A 20,000-nucleotide genomic window follows, 5' to 3' on the forward strand; every position below is an offset into this window, starting at 1 on the left:
GGGGAAGTTTAATTGGCTAATGACCCCTCCACTCACTGAACCCCAAGGTGGAAGTCTCGTTTTCATCGCCCACCGTACCACACACTCCCAACTCCACATTCGTACCTTTTGTCTCCACTGGGTCCAACTCCTGGATCTTCTGTGTCTTTCCCGAGTTCTGGAAGTTTAGATCCACGTAAGTGACTTCTTCAGACACGGAGGGAGGTGGGAAGCAGGTGGAATGAAATGCTGTTGTTGGAGAAGGCAGAGCTGACTGTTGGATGCTGGACGGAAGGTGGACGCTGAGGCTCTGGGATCAGCCGCCGCCTCCCTTCCCCAGCCGACCCCGTGTCTAACCAGCCGAGCTGATCAGCTCCTCATTGTTGATCTCCGGCAGGACTGCGTGTCTGTTTCATAAGGAAACATTTCAGCAAACCCTCTTCCTCTTTCTTATCGCCGCACATGCCAACTTCAGAAACGAGGCTGTTAAAATTCCCCCCCGGCTGAAATCATGCTCAGCATCCCGGTTTTCATTTCGCTAAACTGTAATTTGTTGTTCAAAGGACTTACCCCATTGGAATTCAAGCTTTTCACTATACAAAGACATAGCTCTAAAGGATTAAATAACAGATAGTAAAGTTAAAATAAAACATCCTCTCAGCAAGAACAAACTGAAAATACAATCATGGGGCCCGGCGCTGGTGGCTCCCGCCTGTCATCCCAGCGACTCAGGAGGCTGAGATCTGAGGATCGTGGTTCAAAGCCAGCCCAGGCAGGAAAGTCAGGGAGACTCTTATCTCCAATGAACCACCAGAAAACTGGAAGTGGCGCTGTGGCCCAAGTGGTAGAGCACCAGCCTTGAGCAGAAATGCTCAGGGACAGTGCCCAGGCCCTGAGTTCAAACCCCCAATCCCCCTACATACACCCAAAAAACATGGGGATAAATTAATGAGGTCATTCGAAACCAAAATGAAGAAAATCGATAAACTATTGAAGAAAAAAAGCACTAAACTGGAAAAGTATACTTTGAGATTAGAAGGGATAAAATTATATATCAGCATACACACGTGGATGAAATATGCTCTAAATGCATTGAAAAATGTCAGCTGTGCCAATGGCTCATACCTGTAATCCTTGTGTGTGTGTGTGTGGGCAGGTCCTGGGGCTTGAACTCAGGCCTGGGCACTGTCCCTGAGGTCTTTCACTCAAGACTAGTGCTCTACCACTTTGAGCCACAGATCCACTTCAGGTTTTGAGTGGTTAGGCATAGGAAATCTCATGAGGATTTTCCTGCCTGGCCTGGCTTTGAACCATGAACCTCAGATCTCAGCCTCTTGAGTAGCTGGGATGGTAGACGTAAGTCACTGGCCCCAGGTGACATATATAAGTTTACGAATGTGTTGATACATCTATATGAACACGTCCACACATGCATACACACATACACTCATGCGTATGTGCATCTGCATACGCACAGGTGTGTGCACGTGCACACACACACACATACACACACACACACACACACACACGAGATGCATCTGGGAGCGACGGGACGCCTAATCTGTCTTCATCGCGAAGGTCAGCGGCTGTCTGGGGCAAGTGTCTGAATGGTTCCTCCACTGACCCCTGACCTGCGTGACCCTGGGGGAGGAGGCCCTCACCCGGGTCATGGACTAATCCTTCTGCGACTCGCACAGTGTGAATGGCCGCTCCTCCTAGAACCGCTGGAGAAACGCATCGTGGTTAGTACTCCGGTGAGTCAACACTCGGGTGCTTTGCGCATCCTTTCCTTTAACTCGTGTCTATGGTGCCATTTGCAGCTGCATTCGGATCCTGTGTTTTGTGTTTACAAAGCCCTAGGTGGTCAGTGTGAAGCTTCGGTACCTTTGAATGTGTTCCTCATGATCACGGAATGGGATCATCTCAAATACTGGTCACTCCTCAGTGCCGAAAACATCCCTCATTTGGCGTCAGAGAATCTCATGGACTTTCCTCGTCTCTAACACAGCCACAGAGAAACAACAAAGTGAGGTTGTAGTTCAGAGGGCTCAAAGATGCTTCCTCCCTCTCTCATTCTCCTGAACTCACTCTGAAGCATAGATGTCTGTCCCCACCCTGTACAATCTGTATAACCTCAAGTCTTTGTTGAGCTTCTTCAGACTCCCGTCAGAAACGACCACATCTAGAACAGCAGAAAACTCAAGTGTGTGTGTGTGTGTGTGTGTGTGTGTGTGTGTGTGTGTGTGGTGGTGCTGGGTTTTGATCTCAGGGCCTTGTGCTGTCCTTTGACCTTGTGCTCAAGGCTGGATCTCTACCATGTGAGCCACACTTTCCATTGCAGTAGTATTATTGCACTTTACATTTTATTTCCAGTTATTCACCATGTGGCAGATTTCTCATTTAATTGGTTTTTACATTTTAAAAAATTGCTGTCATACAGGTGATGCATAGAAGAATGAAAATTACATAGGTCGGTTCAGGAGTACATTAGTTTTTGGACAACGTCGCCCATCTTTGTTGTGGTGGTGGTGGTTCCGGTTCTGGGGCTTGAATTCAGGACCTGGCGCTGTCCCTGAGCTCTTTTGCTCAAGGCTAGCGCTCTACCGCTTGAGCCACAGCGCCACTTCCAGGATTTTTGCTGGTTTACTGGAGATAAGAGTCTCGGTGACTTTCCTGCCTGGACTGTCCTTGAACTTCAATCTTGAAATCTCAGCCTCCTGAGTAGCTGGGATTTCAGGGGTGGGCGCTGGGTGCCTGGTAATGACTTATTTACCTACACTCAGCAAAAGAGGAGCAATAGGAAATTAGAAGATATAAATATTCAGAGGGGCAGAACTCTGCTCATAGCATTTTTATTCCGATTGTGTGATCCAAGAGACACACGCGAACATCAGCGTCTTCCCACCGCAGGACAGCATCTCAACTAAACCATGTTTTACCCATGAAAGGTTACCATCTTGAACTTTAACCTAGCACGTTTTCTACCCGCACTGAACCCGCCATTTTCTCACATAAAGAAAAAGATTTTGAAGAACAATCATCATAAGCAATGCGCCTGTTTTCAGTCATATGTGCACAATACATTCCATTGAAGGCACTGGGCTTGTTCTTCAACCTGAAGAGGAAAAGCAGGAAAGTACTTAAGAGCTCACATATTTGAAGTAGACACACACACATGACCTGTGCTTCCTGACAGTATGGTGCCCACAGTCCGCATTTCCTAAGGAAAATAAGATCCTTGGTGGTGCAGGGGATTTCCCTTCAGCCTGTCAGGCTCTGACGCCATGCATGCGGATCATCTCACCCCTCATCCTTCCCCCCATGTCCCCCCTCCTCTCACATTCTCTGTTTCCATTTTCACAGATGGACGTTGACTCTTAGGATGGCGTCGTCCTGAGCTTCTGTGTTACTCAGGGAACTGAGACCTGAGGACCTGGGTTCAAAGTCACCCAGGCAGGAGAGGCCATGAGACTTTTACATCTAATGAAATCAAGCCAAGAAGTCAGACGTGGCGCTGTGGCTCCCGAGGTAGAGCGCTAGCCTGGAGATAAAAAGCCCAGGACAGCACCAGGCCCTGCGGCCAAGCCCCGAGAAAGCCATAGAAAGAAAAGAAAGTCGGCCTGATGACTTGACAAAATCAGGGCGTCTGTGATTGCTATGTGTGCATTTGTACTGGGTGTTGAAGTTGGGGCCTGGACACTAGAGCAGGACTTTTGCTGAAGGCTAGGGCTCTACCACTTGAGCCTCGGCTCCACTTGTAGCATTTTTGTGGTAGTTAATTGGAGATGAGTGTCTCATGGACTTTTATATCACTTCTGGTTTGAACCGTAATCCTCAGATCTCAGCTTCCTGAGTAGCTGGGATTCCAGGCGTGACCACCAGCCCCTGGCTATGGGAACATTTTATGCATGATTAAAACTAATACAGAAGCCTGACCCAGCAGGTGCGTGTAAGGGTATGTCACCAGTCTACAGTCGTCTTGAGGAAAACACAGCTTAAAAATGGATTTAAAACAATAAGAGAAAAAATAGAAACTTACCAAATAGAAGAAGCAACACTCTGATCCACTGTCATAGAGTTTGTGCTATCTTGTGTAGGAGATGCTCCAAGCCAATAGCCAAATAATTGTATGGATTTTACAAACTCCTAAGAAACAAAGATGCTCTGTGTACAAAGTTTTCTCTGGCTGGTACCAGTGACTCACACCTATAATTCTAGCTCCTCTGGAGTCTGAGATCTGAGCATCTCGATTCAAAGCTAGCCAGGGTGGGAAATCCATGAGACTCTTATCTCCGGGAACCACCAAAAACCACACACAAACCAGAAGTGGAGCTGTGGCGTGTATATGTGTGTCTGTGTGTGTCTATGTGTCTGTGTGTCTGTGTGTGTGTGTGTGTGTGTGTCTATGTGTCTGTGTGTGTGTGTGTGTGTGTGTGTGTGTGTATGTGTGTGTGTATGTGTGTGCTCACGTGGTACTCAAGGCTCTGGGTTCAATTCCCAGGTCTGGTATATAAAAAGAAGAAAGGAAGGAAGGAAGTAATAGGAAGGAAGGAAGGAATCAAAAAGAAAGAAAGAAAGACAGAGAAAGGAAGGAAGAAAGAAGGAAAGGAAGGAAGAAAGTAGGAAGGAAAGCAAAGCAATGCACTGAAGTCAGAACAGGTCATTTTGTAAGCCATAGAACTCATAGTTTGTTCTCATTTCTCACTGAACTATATTTTGTGGAGTCAGTAGCTGTCAGTGAACCAGGTGAGCAAGATCCAACGAGAAAGACACAACACATTGTTTCCCTCCTTCTAGAAAGAATGAGAGAACTTTTCACTCCTGGATCTTGAACTCAGGGCCTGAGCGCTGTCCCTGAGCTTCTTTTTCTCAAGGCTGGTGCTCTACCACGTGAGCCACAGCACCATCTCCAGTTTTCTGGTGGTTCATTGGGAATCAGAGTCTCATGGACTTTCTGCACAGGATGCTCTGAATCTCAGTCCTTGGATCTCAGCCTCCTGGGTAGATGGATGACAGGCGTGAGCCACCAGCGCTTAGCAGACTCTTCTTACTCTGTCATAGGAAATGCGATTTCCTTTCTTACGGGAGGAGAGACTTGGAGACCTACCAGTGTATCCTTGTTGTTAATCTTCAGCAGGCTGGCATTGAGGTTAGCACAGAACTGTTCACTCTTTTGCCATGTGTCATAAATGTAATACAGAAGATAACATCTATTTGCGTGCCACAGCCAGTTTGGTGGACAAGGTTTACATTTGTGCCCTGGAAGGAAAGCGTCCTTTTATTGAATAGATCTTCAGCCTCTTGCCATTTCCTGTCATCTCTATGGGACATGGACCAAGTTCACTGTGTTTTCATCTGTTAATATTTAAGTTTGTTTTGAACCAGTTCTGGGGCTTGAACTCAGGATCTCCTGCTCTTCTTTACCTTTTCCACTCAAAGCTGATCCTCTACCATTAGAACCACAACTCCACTTCTGGATTTTGGCTGGTTCACTGGAGAGAAGAGTTTCACAGACTTTCCTGCATGGTTGGCTTTGAACCATGATCCTCAGAACTCAGCCTCTTCAGTAGCTTAGGATGACAGGCGTGAGCCACCAGAGCCCGGCTTTTACTGGCTGAAATTCTGAACTGAGGCCATCTGTAGAGAAGTGTGTTTTCCTATCTATCATTCACTGAGCTTCATAATAAATTGAGACTTTGCATAACCTTGAAAATAACAATGCAAAAATTTAATTGGTAAATTCAGATGAGAGAAATTGTATATTTATGCTTTAGTAAAACTGGAGTTTAAAGAAAACGCAGTTAGTCCGAATGTTCTTGTATAACCAGGACACCTGGGGGACTCCATGGTGTGTGGTTATGATTTTCTGATTTTCTTCTAACTATGTGGAACTGTCGATGCATGGACTATGCTTCATTCCTTTCTTACTCAGTGGTTCTAGCTGGGCAGCGGTGATACACGCTGTAATCCCAGCTGCTCAGGAGGCTGACATCTGAGGATTAGGGGTTGAAGCCAGCCTGGGCAGGAAAATCCATGAGACTCGTATCCTATATTATGAAGCCAAAGCCAGACATGGTGCTGTGGCTCAACTGACTAAGCTCCATGCAGCCAAGAGCAAAAAAGCCAAGGGACACAGCCCAGGCCCCGAGTTCAAGCCCCAGGATCCCCCCCCACACACGGTAGCTTTAGTTCCTGGTCTCATACGCAGCCCTCGGGGTAGTACAGAATTACCTGGCTCTTTTTCCTGTAGCTCCTGACACAGCCTGGTGGCCAGGGTTTGCACGGTGATAGAGAGGTTCTGGATCTTCTCAAAACTGTTGACAATCCCCATTTGCTGTAGGGACACGTTTCTCTGAAGTTCTTCTTGGACATTTTGCTGTTTATGAACTCAAATCCAGACAGAGAGAGAGAGAATCCAAAAAAGACACTTGTAAACCTTCAGTATCATGACAGAAAGCGTTGTTTGGTACAAGGAATACTGTGAGGACAAACAGCTGGGCAGGAGCGCTAGACTCTGAGCCAGGGGACAGTGGCTCCCGCCTGTCATCCCAGCCGCTCAGGAGGCTGAGATCTGAGGGTCACAGCTGATCCATGAGACCCTCATCTCCAAGAACCCAGCTGAAAACCCGAAGCGGAGCCGTGGCTCAAGTAGTGGTGCGCTAGCCTGCAGTGTGAAAACTGAAGCAGAGTGCCCGGGCCCTGAGTTCAAGCCCCTGAGCCAGCAGCACACACACATAAAAGGGGTGATACGTACTCACGCTCCCCAAGATGCCTAGTCCAATGAAGAGCAGCAGGAGGAGGAGGAGAGTCAAACCCAAAGCTGTTCTGACCCATATTTGGGAAATGATCGGCAGCCCTGTGGAATACAGAAGGGAAACACAGCGTGGAGTTCCATTCTTTCCTACAATGCCACTCATTCATTCCTTCATTCTGCCTGTCTTTCTTTCCCACTATGCGATCCAGGGGCTTCCCACCGATCTGGCTAGCCAGGTCCTTTGCCAGGCAGAAGCTCTGCACCTCAGGCAATCCCAATTCTAAGAAAATGGAAGGACTTGGGAAAAGTCTTACTAAGTGGAGTAAGCCAGATGCAAAGAAACGTAGGTCCCGTGGTTCCCTTCCTTGGTAGTAACGAGTGTACATCTAGGATACTCTCCGCAGAGGAGCAGAATGCTCACAGCTAGGTACGCAGGGCCCTGTGAGATGACGCTGAGCAAAATGAACTCCAGGCACGGACACGAGAGCTTTTCCTTTGCCGTTGTTCTCAATGGACGACGCGATTTCCTTTCTCTTTTGTGTTTTTCCCCTATGGTTTGTCCCCTGTTGTTACTGTATTAATACTGGCTCCCTGGGTATTGGATATGCGTGTATCTGAACCAGGGAAGGGAAGGGGAGCAACAAAATGGGGAGACAAAGGGCAAAGGGGAAATCTATGCAGCAGCGATACTCCCAGGACGCTATGCGGGAAATGATCTGTATAACTTGGGGGCGGAGGGATCGGGAGGGAGGGAACAATGATGGAAGGGGTAACAATTAGACAAGAAGTGCACGCACACCCTTACCATCTAACTGTGGCCCAGGACCCAGCGGCTCCCGCCTGGCTTCCCAGCTACTCAGGAGGCTGAGATCTGAGGATCAGGGTTCAAAGCCAGCCTGGGCAGCAAAGACCAGGAGCCTCTGATCTCTAATGAACCACCAGAAAAAGCCAGACGTGGGGCGGTGGCTCACGTGGTAGAGCGCCAGCCTTGACTGAAAAAGTCTAGGGAGAACTCGTGGCCTTGAGTCCAAGCCCCAGGACTGGCAAACGTGGGCGAGGATCTTTGGGGTACTATAAATCAGCACTGACTGAAAGTTACAGGGGGTACAACGATCACAGGTCTCTCTACATCCCTCTGTCCCTCTGTCTGTCCCTCTGTCTCTGTCTCTCTGTCTGTCACTCACTCAGTCTTTGTCTCTCTCTCTCCTCCTCCCTCTCTCCCTCGGTCTCTTTCTGTCCGTCTCTCTTTGTATGCCTCTGTTTCTATGTCTCTCTGTCTGTCTGTCTCTCTTGCTCTGTCCCTATCTGTCCATGTCTGTTTGTCTTTCTCTATACCTCTGTCTTTCTCTGCCTCCGTCTCTATCTCTCTATCCCTCATTGTCTGTGTCCCTGTCTCTTCCAAACTTTCCAGAATCCTCCCCTCTCCATTTTGCAGAGGGAATGAAAAACGAAATAACGAAATAAATTAGAAGATGGCTTTCCTGGACAACGTAGTGTCTCGAGCCACAGAAACGGAGCACTTGGAACCATTCCAGAACACTTTCCGGCGCCTTCACGGTCCTACTCGAAAGTAGAATCTTTATACATGATTGGCTGTTGTGTAATTTCACAACGTCATTGCTTGAAGAGAGAGGGACTTGGGGAGGTCCATTCACCGGACCCTAAGAAGTAAGACTCTGTTTTTATCACTTCGCACACGACACATTCGTAACTCAGCCTTCCTACCTCTGGTCTCCGCTTGGTCAAACTCCCGGATCGTCTCCGTCTTTCCCCAGCTCTGGTTGTTTAGATCAGCGTAAGTGATTTCTTCTTCAGACATGGAGGGACGTGGAAGACACAGGGAATGAAGGGTGCATGCGTCCCTTGCAGGAATACTAGGCTGTGGTACTGGGTGTGAATTCAGTGCCACCCACTCTTGCTGTACGTTCTTGCTCAAGGCTGGTTCTCTACCAATTGAGTCAGGCCTCCGGTCCGGGATTTAGTCGCTTAGCTAGAGGTAGGGTTTGGAAGCCTTGGGTGCCTCCCCTACCCCCACTCCCAGCTCTTGTTGGGGGTTTGTGTGTGTGTGTGTGTGTGTGCGTGCGTGTGCGTGTGCGTGTGTGTGCGTGTGTGTGCCAGTCCTGGGGCTTGAACTCAGGGCCCAGGCACTGTCCCTGAGCTCTGTCACTCAAGGCTGGCGCTCTACCACTTTGAGCCAGGGCTCCACTTCTGGGTTTCTGCTGGTTAACTGGAGATAAAAGTCTCATAGTCTTCCCAGACTGACTTTTGTCCACAATCCTCAGCTCTCAGCCTCCTGAGTAGCTGGGATGACAAGCGTGAGCCACTGGTGCCTGGCTATAGATATAATTGTATGAATGTGTTTATACGTCTATATGAACACATCCACACATGCATACGCACACATACACTCACGCATATGTGCATCTGCATATGCACAGGTGTGTGCACGTGCACACACACACACACACACACACACACACACGAGATGCATCTGGGAGCGGCGGGACGCCTAATCTGTCTTCATCGCGAAGGTCAGCGGCTGTCTGGGGCAAGTGTCTGAATGGTTCCTCCACTGACCCCTGACCTGCGTGACCCTGGGGGAGGAGGCCCTCACCTGGGTCATGGACTAATCCTTCTGTGATGTGCACAGTGCGAATGGCCACTCCTCCTGGAACCACTGGAGAAACGCAACGTGGTTAATTAATACTTGGGTAAAATAATGCTTAGGTGCTCTGTGCATCCTCTCCTTTAAATCTGGCTGACAACATTCTTACGATTACAATTGCAGATGAATTGGGATCGGATACATAAAGAGAGAGACTTGGAAAAATCGCAGGTGAGCCGGGCGCCGGTGGCTCCCGCCTGTCATCCCAGCTGCTCAGGAGGCTGAGATCTGAGGATCGGGGTTCAAAGCCAGCCCGAGCAGGAAAGTCCATGAGACTCTGATCTGCAATGAACCACGGGAAAGCCTGCAGCTCAAGCATACAGCTCATAGCCTTGAGCAAAGAGACTTTCAGGCCCTGAGTTCAAGCCCCAGGACCGACCAAAACAAAAACAACAAAACAGAACTTAGAAATAGGCCTCACACTTGTTGGGTTGTTTCGGTGTTGGGCTATTTCTAGGCGTAAGACTTGATCTCAGGACCTGGCTGCTGTCCCTGACCATTTTTTTTTGCTTAAGGCTCATGTTCTAGAACTTGAGTTGCAGCTCTGCTTCCAGCTTTTTGGAGGTTAACTGGAGAAGCAGAGACTTTTCTGCTCTGGCTGGCTTACAACCATGACCCTCAGATCTCAGCCTCCTGAGTAGCTAAAATGATAGGAATGAGCCACAGTCACCCAGTGAAGTATTCTTTCTTTTCTTTTCTTTTCTTTTTTGCCAGTCCAGGGCTTGAACTCAGGGCCCAGCACCATTCCTGAGCTTCTTGTCCTGAAGGCTGGCACTTACAAACCACTTCTGATTTTTTCTGATTACGTGGTCCAGAAGCATCGAACCCAGGGCTTCATGCATGCTAGGCAAGCACTCTACCACGAAGCCACAGTCCCAGCCCAAGGGGAATTATTCCTAAATCATTACAGGATAGTTATTCTCATCCAGGTGGCTATGCAAAGGTTATTTCAAATGAATGCGTTCTAGTAAAACATGATCATCTAACCACACTTCTGAAAAAGAGGAAATCCACCTTATACCTCACGGCCGATGCCAAAATAACCGTCACCAGAGAGAACTGAAAAGAAATTACGAAACTTCATTTTTTTTTAGAAAGAGGGAAATGACCTTCACTGAAAAGAACTACAAGGTCAAGACCTTCGCGTAGGTCAGAATGATACATTCAGAGCTGCTTTTAGGCCGGGCACCGGTAGCTGATGCCTGTAATCTCAGCCGCTCAGGGGGCTGAGATCTGAGGATCGTGATACACAGCCAGCCCGGACAGGAAGGTCCGTGAGGCTTTTTATTTCCAAGGAACCAGTGAAATGCTAGAAGTGGAGCTGTGGCTCACGTGGTAGAGCGCCAGCTTTGTGGGGAAAAAGTCAAATGAGGGTTGGCCTTGAGTTCAAACCCAGCTCTGGCAAACACAAGCGTGTCTGTGTGTGTGCGTTAACACACGCACACGCTCTCTCGCTCTCTCTCTCTCACACACACACACACACATACACACAGTTTGGATCTTTGGGATAATATACATCAGTACTGGAAAGAGCATTTCAGGTGGTAAAAATACCACATCTCTCCGCACTGTTCTGTCTGTCTCTCCCTCTGTCTGTCTCTCAGACGCTCTGTCTCTTTCTGTCCATCTCCCTTTGCAGGTCTCTGTCTCTCTGTCCACCTTTGTCTGCGTCTCTGTCTCTCTCTTCCAAACGTTCCAAAGTCTCTCCTCTTTCTCACACAAATGAAAATAGAATGACAGAATAAATTCAGCGGTGGCTTTCCTGGACAGCGTCTAACCTTGAGCCACAGAACGTTTATTAGTGGTTGGCTGCTGGCAACGTCGCAGAGCCGGTGCTTCAGAAACGTCAGACGCGGTTTGGAGAGGCTTCATCAGAAATCTGACTCGAATCTAACGCCATCCGCCGCCCGAGCCCTCGGGTGCAAGTCTCGTTTGCATCGCCCACCGTACCACACCCCACAGCCCGACGTGCGTACCTTTGGTCTCCCCTCGGTCAGGCTCCTGGGTCTTCGGGAAGTTCACAACAGCGTAAGTGGCTTCTTCAGACATGGAGGGAGGTGGGAAGCAGGTGGAATGAAATGCTGTTGTTAGGACGAGGCAGGGCTGACTGTGGACGCTGGACGGAAGGTGGACGCTGAGGCTGTGCGATCTTCAGCAGCCGCCGCCCTTCCCCAGCCGACCCTGTGAGTAACCCTGCTGAGCTGATCGGCTCCTCATCGCTGATCTCCGGCAGGACTGCGTGACTGAGCCATGAGGAAACATTTCTCTTCCCCAGACTCTCTTCCTCTTTCTTATCTCTACAATTGCCTTCTGCAGAATCTAGGTTTGTTGTGTTTCTGTTGGTTCTGGGGTTCGAATTCACTGCCACACACGCTGGCTGTACTTTCTTGCTCTAGCATGGTGCTCTACCACTTGAGTCAGGCCCCCAGTCCAGAATTTTGCTGGTTAGCTAGAGGTAGAGTTTGGAAGATTTGTCTGCCTAGGCTGGTTTTGAACTAAGGCCATCCAAGTTTCAGTCTCCTGAGTAGTTAGGATCACAGGCATGAGCCACCAGCTCCTAACTCAAAAATGAGTGCTTTTTGTTTTTGTTAGGGTTTTATTGGTTTGTGTGTGTGTATGTGTGTGTGTGTGTGTGTGTGTGTATGCTGGTCCTGGGGCTTGAACTAAGAACCTGGACACTGTCCCTGAGCTTTTGTGGCCAAAGCTAGCCCTCTACCATTTAAGCCACAGCTCCACTTCTAGCTGTTTGGTGGTTAACTGGAGGTCAGAGTCTCATGAACTTCCCTGCCCCTCTGTGCATGTGTAGTGGGACTTGAACTCAGAGCCTGGGCACTCTCCCTTAGCCTTTTTTGCTCAAGACACACACTACTACGTGAGTCACAGCACCACTTCTGACTTGCTTCTGGATAATTTAGATAAGAGTCTCCTTCCTTCCTTCCTTCCTTCCTTCCTTCCTTCCTTCCTTCCTTCCTTCCTTCCTTCCTCCCTCCCTCCCTCCCTCCCTCCCTCCTTTCTTTCTTTCTTTCTTTCTTTCTTTGTTTCTTTCTTTCTTTCTCGATGTTAGGATCTCCAATAGACAATACAGATTGTTGGATGAATTTCTTGATAAAGGTAATCATTATCTTATTCCTGAACAGAAAATACTCATTCTATTACTAGCTGCATAATGTACACTATTTAATCTTCCACAAGGATTTGTTGTCTTTTGACAAACTCTTCATATGAGAGAAGTTTCCGGCTTGATTAAAGTGTTATTTTGGCTTGGGTATCACAACTGTCATCCCAACTAATCAGGAGGCTGAGACCTGAGGATCGTGGTCTGAAGCCAGACTGGGCAGGAAAAGTCCATGAAACTCTTTTTTTCCCCCACGAGATCTTATGTCCAAAAAACTACTTAGAAAAAGCCAGATGTGGCGCTGTGGCTCAGGTGGTAGAGTGCTACTGTTGAGTAAAAGACTCTCAGGGACAATGGACAGACACTGAGTTCAAACCACGGGACCGACACGCACAACTTGTTATTATGTCTGGCTAATATTATCTTCAGCAAAAGCTCTTCCTACATCGATGGCAATGATGATTGTCCCCTCTCATGTTTTCAAAGTGTTAATGAACCTGTATCCTGAGAATAAATCCAAGCTGGTTGAAGTGTGTTTATATGCTTTCTGTATCTTGCTGGACTTAGTTTTCGACAAGGGTTTTCCATAAGGTTGAAAGCTGATCTGTGGAAAAGCAGGGAAAATACTGAACTTAAAATTATAGGGGTCAGCCAGGCCCCAATGGCTCCCACCTGACATCCTGGTTACTCAGGAGGCTGAGATCTAAGGTTCGCAAGTGGAGGCCATGCTGGACAGGAAGGTCCATGAGACCAGTTCCTCCAATGGACCACCTCAAAACCCGAAGTAGAGCTGTGGTTCAAAACGGTAGAGCGCCAGCCTTGAGTGAAAATGCTTAGGGACAGGGCCCACTCCCTGAGTTCAAGCCCTATGCCCCACACAAACCAATAAAATAGAACAGAATTCCAGATTTCGCTAGGAAAGCCTGTCTTGATGCAGAACAGATTCTGGACTGAATATTGAGTTCCAGACATAGCTTTCTTTTCCATGGGCCAGTCCTGGGGCTTGAACTCAGGGCCTAGGGGCTGTTCCTGAGCGTCTTTCGCTCAAGGCTAGTGCTCTACCACTTGAGCCACAGTTCCACTTCCAGGTTTTTGCCAGCTCATTGGAGATAAGTCTCACCGATTTTCCTGCATAGCCTGGCCTTGAACCGTGACCCTCAAATCTTAGCTCCTGAGTAGCTGGGATTACAGGAGTGAACCACTGCCCAGCAATGGATTATTTTCTCACACACAGCAAATGAGGAGCAAGAGGGAAATGGAAAGATACAAATGTTCAGAGAGGCAGAAGTCTGTTATAGTATTTTTATTCCACTCGTGGGAGGCGGGAGACACACAGGCTAGCATCGGGTCCTTCTAACTCGGGAGAGCGTCTGTTGCGGGCTGCCATCTGGAGCGTGAACACAGCACACTTTCCACCCGCACGGGACCAGCCGTTTTCTCACATATCACAAATCTCTTTCCAGTACAGGAATTAAAATAAATATACTGTCCTTCCAAATAGCCGCAGTGCATTGTGTTTAAGCCGTTCAGGTTGTTTTGAGCCCTAAAAGAGGAAAAACGGTAAACCACTTTAGACGTCAACTACTTGAGCTAGACACCCACAGAAACGCTTCTGCTACCCGACACCATGGCCCCCCAGTCCGCATGGCCTAAGGGAAACGTGGAGCTCTCTGGTTGTCCGGGGGATTTCCCTTCAGCCACGCATGTGGATCATGTTCTTTGTTCCCATTCTCACATATGGAGGTTAAATATTAGGAAGGGCGCCGTCCTGAGCATTTGTGCTACCCAGGAAACTGAGATCGGAGGACCAGGGTTCAAAGCCACCCAGTCAGGAAAGGTGGTGAGATGCTTCACTCGGATTAAATCAAGTGAAAATGTTCGCAGTGGCGCTGTGGCTCAAGTGGTCCAGAGCACGAGCCTTGAGTCAAAAAGCCCAGGAGAGCGCCTGGGCCCTGAGTTCAAGCCCTGGGACAAGCATAAAAATAAAAGAAGCCTGGAGCCGGTGGCTCACGCCTGTCATCCCAGCTACTCAGGAGGCTGAGATCTGAGGATCGCGGTTCAAAGCCAGCCCAGGCAGGAAAGTCCATGAGACTCTTATCTCCAATAAACCACCAGAAAACTGGAAGTGGCGCTGTGGCTCAAGTGGTAGAGCGCCAGCCTTGGAGCTGAAGAGCTGAGGGACAGTGCCCAGGCCCTGAGTTCAAGTCCCACAACCGACAAAAAGAAAAAAAAAGAAAAGGAAGTCTATAATTAGGCTACTGTTAGTGACTTGAGAAAATAAGCATATTTGTAAATGTGTGTGTGTGTGTGTGTGTTGGTACTGGATGTTAAACTTGGAGCCTGGACACTCTATCAGAGAGTCTGTGCTAAAGGCTGGTGCTCTACCACTTGAGCCACAGCTCCACTTGTAGCACTTTTGTGGTAGTTAATGGGAGATAAGTGTCTGGTGAACTTTTACATCAGAGCTGGCTTTGAACCACAGTCCTCAGATCTCAGCTTCCTGAGTAGCTGGGATTACAGGCGTGACCACCAGCCCCTGAGTAGGTGAACACTGTAGAAGCCTGACACAGCAGCGATGTTTAAGGGGATTTCAACCATCTACAGTTGTGCTGGGGAAACATAGCTTAAAAAATACCCAGGGCTGGGCAGGTGGCTCAGGGGTAGAGCGCTTGCCTCGCATGCCTGAGGCCCTGGGTTCGATTCCTCAGCACCACATAAGCAGAAAAAAAAAGCCAGAAGTGGCTCTGTGGCTCAGGTGGTAGAGCGCTAGCCTTGAGCGGAAGAGCTGAGGGACAGTGCCCAGGCCCAGAGTTCAGGCCCCGCGATGAATCAAAAAGAAAAGAAAGTAGACAAGACAATAAAAGAAAAATAATAGAAAACAAGAGAAACTTACCAGAGAGAGGAGTTGACAGTCTGATTCACAGTCATAGAGTATTTGCCATTTTGTCTAGGAGATGCTTCAAGCCAATAGCTGTCTGTCTCCATGGACTGTATAAACTCCTAAAAACAAAGATGCTCAATGTACAAAGTTGTCTGGCCGGGCACTGGTGGCTCGCGCCTGTCATCCCAGCTACTCAGGAGGCTGAGATCTGAGGACGGAAAGTCCCTGAGACTCTTATCTCCAGGGAACCACCCCGAAAAACACACAAGAAAAGGCAGAGGTGGAGCTGTGGCTGACACGGGGGAGGATCAGCCTTGAGCCACAAAGCTCCGGGACAGCGCCCAGGCCCTGAGTTCAAGTCCTAGGACTGACACAAAAATAGCTATCTCTATACGTACTTCCGCACATCACCAGTCAAACGATTGTTTGCAAACAGTATTTTCAAAATTGCATTACTACTCTGTGTGTGTGTGTGTGTGTGTGTGTGTGTGTGTGTGTGCTCAAGAGGTGTTCACAGCCCTGAGTTCAAGTCCCACGACTGTCACACAAAAAAGAAAGAAAGAAAGAATAAAGGAAGGAAGGAAGGAAGGAAGGAAGGAAGGAAGGAAGGAAGGAAGGAAGGAAGGAAGGAAGGAAGGGCAAAAAAGAAAGAAAGAAAAGCAATCCAGCAAAGGCAGAGCAGTGTAGTTATAAGAGGGATTTGGTTCCTATTCCTCCTAACTATATTGTGTTGAGTCAGTAACTGTCAGAGCACCGTATTAGAAAGATCCAGTGAGAAAGACAAGAACTTCCAGTCCGAGAGCTTGAACTCAGGGCCTGGGCGCTGTCCCTGAGCTCTTTTGCTCAAGGCTAACGCTCTACCCCTTTGAGTCACAGCTCTACTTCCGGTGTTCTGGTAGTTTTTAGATAGGGGTCTCATGACCTTTCCTGTCCGGGCTGGCTTTGAACCTTGATCCTCAGATCTCAGGCTCCTGAGTGGCTGGTGACAGGCGGGAGCCACCAGTGCTCAGCCACCTCTTCTTGTTCTGTGAGAGGAAATGCCATTTTCTTTCTTACTGAGAGACTCAGAGACTTACCACGCTATTCTTGTTAATACTCAACACGCTGGCGTTGCGGTCGGCGCATGACTTCACGCTGTTTTGCCACGTGTCAGGAACGCGATGTAGAAGGTAGCATGCATCTGCATGCCAGATCCAGTTCTGCGCACAGGGATTGCATGTGTGCTCTGGAAGGAAAACGCCCTTTTCTTGGTTTTATGTGGCTAGATCTTCAGCCCTCCTGCGGTTCCCTGACGTCTCTATGGGACGTGGGCCCAGGTCACTGTGTTTTCATCTGGTAATATTTAAGTTTATTTTGTGCAGTTCTGGGGCTTGAACTCAGAATCTCCTGCTCTTCCTTAGCTTTTCCACTCCAGGCTGATCCTCTACCATTGGAGCCTCAACTCCACTTCTGTATTTTTGCTGGTTCACTGGAGAGAAGAGTTTCACAGACTTTCCTGCATGGTTGGCTTTGAACCAGGATCCTCAGAACTCAGCCTCTTCAGTAGCCAGGATGACAGGCGTGAGCCACCAGTGCCCGGCTTTTACTGGCTGAAATTCTGAACTGAGGCCATCTGTAGAGAAGTGTGTTTTCCTATCTATCATTCACTGAGCTTCATAATAAATTGAGATTTTATGTAAACTTTAAAATAACAAAAAATTTAAACCATATATTGAAATTAGAGAAATTGATTTAATTATATTTTAGTAAAGCTGCAGATTAAGGAAAGTACATATCATCTGAATACTCTTGTATAACCATGATAGCTGGGTAATTGAGTGTTATGTTGTTATTATTATTTTCTGATTTTCTTCTAATTATATGGAACTGTCAACAATGCTTAATTCTTTTCTTCATCAATGAATCTAGCTGGGCAACAGTGGTGCTTGCCTGTAATCCCAGCTACTCAGGAGACTGAGATCTGAAGATTAGTGTTCAAAGCCAGCCTAAGCAGGAAATTCCGTGAGATTCTTACCTTAAATTATCAGCAATCAGCCGGAAGTAGTGCTGTGTGTGGCTCAAGTGATTGAGCTCCATGCAGCCCAGAGCAAAAAAGCCAAGGGACACAGCCCAGGCCCTGAGTTCAAGCCCCAGGATCCCAACACACACACACACACGCACACACACACACACACACACACACACGCACACACACACACGCGCGCACACACACACACACACACACACACACGCACACACACACAGTAGCTTTAGTTCCTGGTCTCATAAGCAGCCCTCAGGGTAGTACAGAATTACCTGGCTCTTTTTCCTGTAGCTCCTGACACAGCCTGGTGGCCAGGGTTTGCATGGTGATAGATTGGTTCTGGATCTTCTCGTTGAGGTTCTGGATCTTCTCATTGAGGTTCTGGATCTTCTCATTGAGGTTCTGGATCTTCTCATTGAGGTTCTGGATCTTCTCAGGACTGTTGACATTCCCCATTTGCTGTAGGGACACGTTTCTCTGAAGTTCTTCTTGGACATTTTGCTGTTTGTAAACTCAAATCCAGACAGAGAGAGAGAGAGAATCCAAAAAGACACTTGTAAACCTTCACTATCATGACCTTAAGGGTTGTTTTGCACAAGGAATACTAAAAAAGACGCAAGGGGAGCAGGAGGCGTGGCTCACGTGGTAGAACACCAACTGTGAGACCAACAGCTGGGCAGGAGCGCTAGGCTCTGAGCCAGGGGACAGTGGCTCCCGCCTGTCATCCCAGCCGCTCAGGAGGCTGAGATCTGAGGATCGCCGTTGGAAGCCAGCCGGGGCAGGACAGTCCCTGAGACCCTCACCTCCAGTGAGCCAGCAACAAGTCAGAAGTGGAGCTGTGGCTCACATGGAAGAGCTCTGGTCTGGAGTGGGAACGCAGGGGCAGCGTCCAGACTCTGAGCTCACGCCCCAGACCCAGAGCAAGGGGCGATACCTACTCAGGATCCAAAAGACTTTTAACCCAATGAGGAGCAGCAGCAGGAGGACGAGAGTCAGACGAAAAGCTGTTTTAACCCATCCATGGGAGGGCGCTGTGGAACACAGAAGAACAGGGAGTTCTCAGAACTTTCATTCATTCATTCACAGAACGGCATTCAGTCATTTCAGTCATTCAATTTGCCTTAGTTCCTTTCCTACTATGCAACCTGTCGAAGGATTTAAGTTGTTAGACACACACACACACACACACACACTAATCCTCTGATCAAGATGCATTATACTCACAAAATGAAACCCTTTGTACAACTACTTCAAGATATAATAGTTAAATAAAACAAAACAAAGCAAAAGCCAGGATCAAGCTGCTCACACCTTTAATCCCGGCTACTCAGGGGGCTGAGATCTGAGGATCTCGGTTCAAATCCAGCCTGGGCAGGAAACTCTTATCTCCAATGGACACCAAAAAAGCTAGAAGTGGCACTGTGGCTCAAGTGGTAGAGCGCCATCTTTGAACACAAAAGCCCAGGGACGGGTTTTAAGCCCAGCCCCAGCGCGAAAAATACAAATAAAAAACCAAAAGAACGACACTGGTTTTATCGACATGAATTCACATTCTGTCTGTCCGACCCACGAACACGATTGTACAAAGTATGAATGAATAAAAGCAGGCTAAAAAATTACCTAGCTGTTCAAAGGTGTTTCCAGACAACGAGCCCAAGTTGGGGGTCTAATGCATCTCGAAAAACCAGGTCTTTTAGGCAAAAAAAATTGTTTTCCACAAATAAGACTGAAAACTGCGGAAAAGGACTATTTGCAAGTATAAGAACAGAAGGAGAATCCGTTGGAGATTCTGTTTTCCAGGCTGAAAGTGTCAGGGAGAGGGATGGTGTGTGTGTGTGTGTGTGTGTAAAGTTAACTGGAATTCGACCCTGGCAGGTGTGAAGATGTTAACAGTGAATTCTATCCTGAATAAATGAATAAGCCAAAATGAAATGTTGATAGCAAAACCCCTTAGAAGCTGGGTGCTGGTGGCTCACGCCTGTCATCCCAGCTACTCAGGAGGCTGAGATCTGAGGATCACGGTTCAAAGCCAGCCCAGGGCAGAAAAGTCTGTGAGACTCTTCTCTCCAATGAACCACCAGAAAACCAGAAGTGGTGCTGTGGCTTGAGGTGTAGAGCCCTCGCCTTGAGCTGAAATGCTCAGGGACAGCGCCCAGGCCCAGAGTTCAAGCCCTGCAATCGAACAAAAACACCAAAGAAAAAATACACGTTAGGAATCACACTACGGCTTCTTGTTTTGTTTTGCTTTCTGGCTGTGTTCATGCCAGTACGAGGGCTTGAACTCAGGACCTGAGTGCTGTCCCCAGCAGTGTTTTGGTTAAGGCTGGTGCTCTACCACTTGAGTCACAGCTCTACTTCCCGCTTTTTGCTGGTTAACTGGAGATGAGGCTCAGAGACTTTTCTGCCCTGGCTGGCTTAGAACCATGACTGCAGATCTCAGCCTCCTGATCGCTCAAGTTACAGGCCTGATCCGCTGGCACCCTGTGAACTGGCACTGTACGCAACACTGAGCCACCTTCCCAGCCCAGCATTCTTGGGTCATTACAGGATGTCTACCCTCATCGATGTGGGTGTGTGAAGACT

General features: G+C 48.2%; 2 protein-coding genes across 2 annotated transcripts in view; both read right to left on the reverse strand.

Moving 5' to 3' along the window:
- LOC122098831 (C-type lectin domain family 12 member A-like) overlaps positions 1–11,476 on the reverse strand; it is an 18,485-nt gene extending 7,009 nt beyond the window's left edge. Inside the window, exons 1-5 of the mRNA XM_042669291.1 lie at positions 11,375–11,476; positions 9,348–9,410; positions 8,459–8,542; positions 6,734–6,835; positions 6,211–6,366 (exon numbers count right to left, since the gene is read on the reverse strand). Coding sequence (XP_042525225.1) covers positions 6,211–6,366; positions 6,734–6,835; positions 8,459–8,542; positions 9,348–9,410; positions 11,375–11,447 — 478 coding nt within the window. The 5' untranslated portion in view covers positions 11,448–11,476. The remainder of the gene's footprint in view (positions 1–6,210; positions 6,367–6,733; positions 6,836–8,458; positions 8,543–9,347; positions 9,411–11,374) is intronic.
- A 2,252-nt stretch (positions 11,477–13,728) lies between these two features.
- Positions 13,729–20,000, reverse strand: part of LOC122098832 (C-type lectin domain family 12 member A-like) — an 8,560-nt gene continuing 2,288 nt past the window's right edge. The window contains exons 2-6 of the mRNA XM_042669292.1: positions 18,356–18,448; positions 17,690–17,929; positions 16,471–16,619; positions 15,407–15,513; positions 13,729–14,056 (exon numbers count right to left, since the gene is read on the reverse strand). Of these exons, the coding sequence (XP_042525226.1) occupies positions 13,867–14,056; positions 15,407–15,513; positions 16,471–16,619; positions 17,690–17,929; positions 18,356–18,448 (779 nt within the window). The 3' untranslated portion in view covers positions 13,729–13,866. The remainder of the gene's footprint in view (positions 14,057–15,406; positions 15,514–16,470; positions 16,620–17,689; positions 17,930–18,355; positions 18,449–20,000) is intronic.

Source organism: Dipodomys spectabilis, unplaced genomic scaffold (assembly GCF_019054845.1).
Source record: "Dipodomys spectabilis isolate Male_0828 unplaced genomic scaffold, ASM1905484v1 ptg000493l, whole genome shotgun sequence".
Lineage (NCBI taxonomy): Eukaryota > Metazoa > Chordata > Mammalia > Rodentia > Heteromyidae > Dipodomys > Dipodomys spectabilis.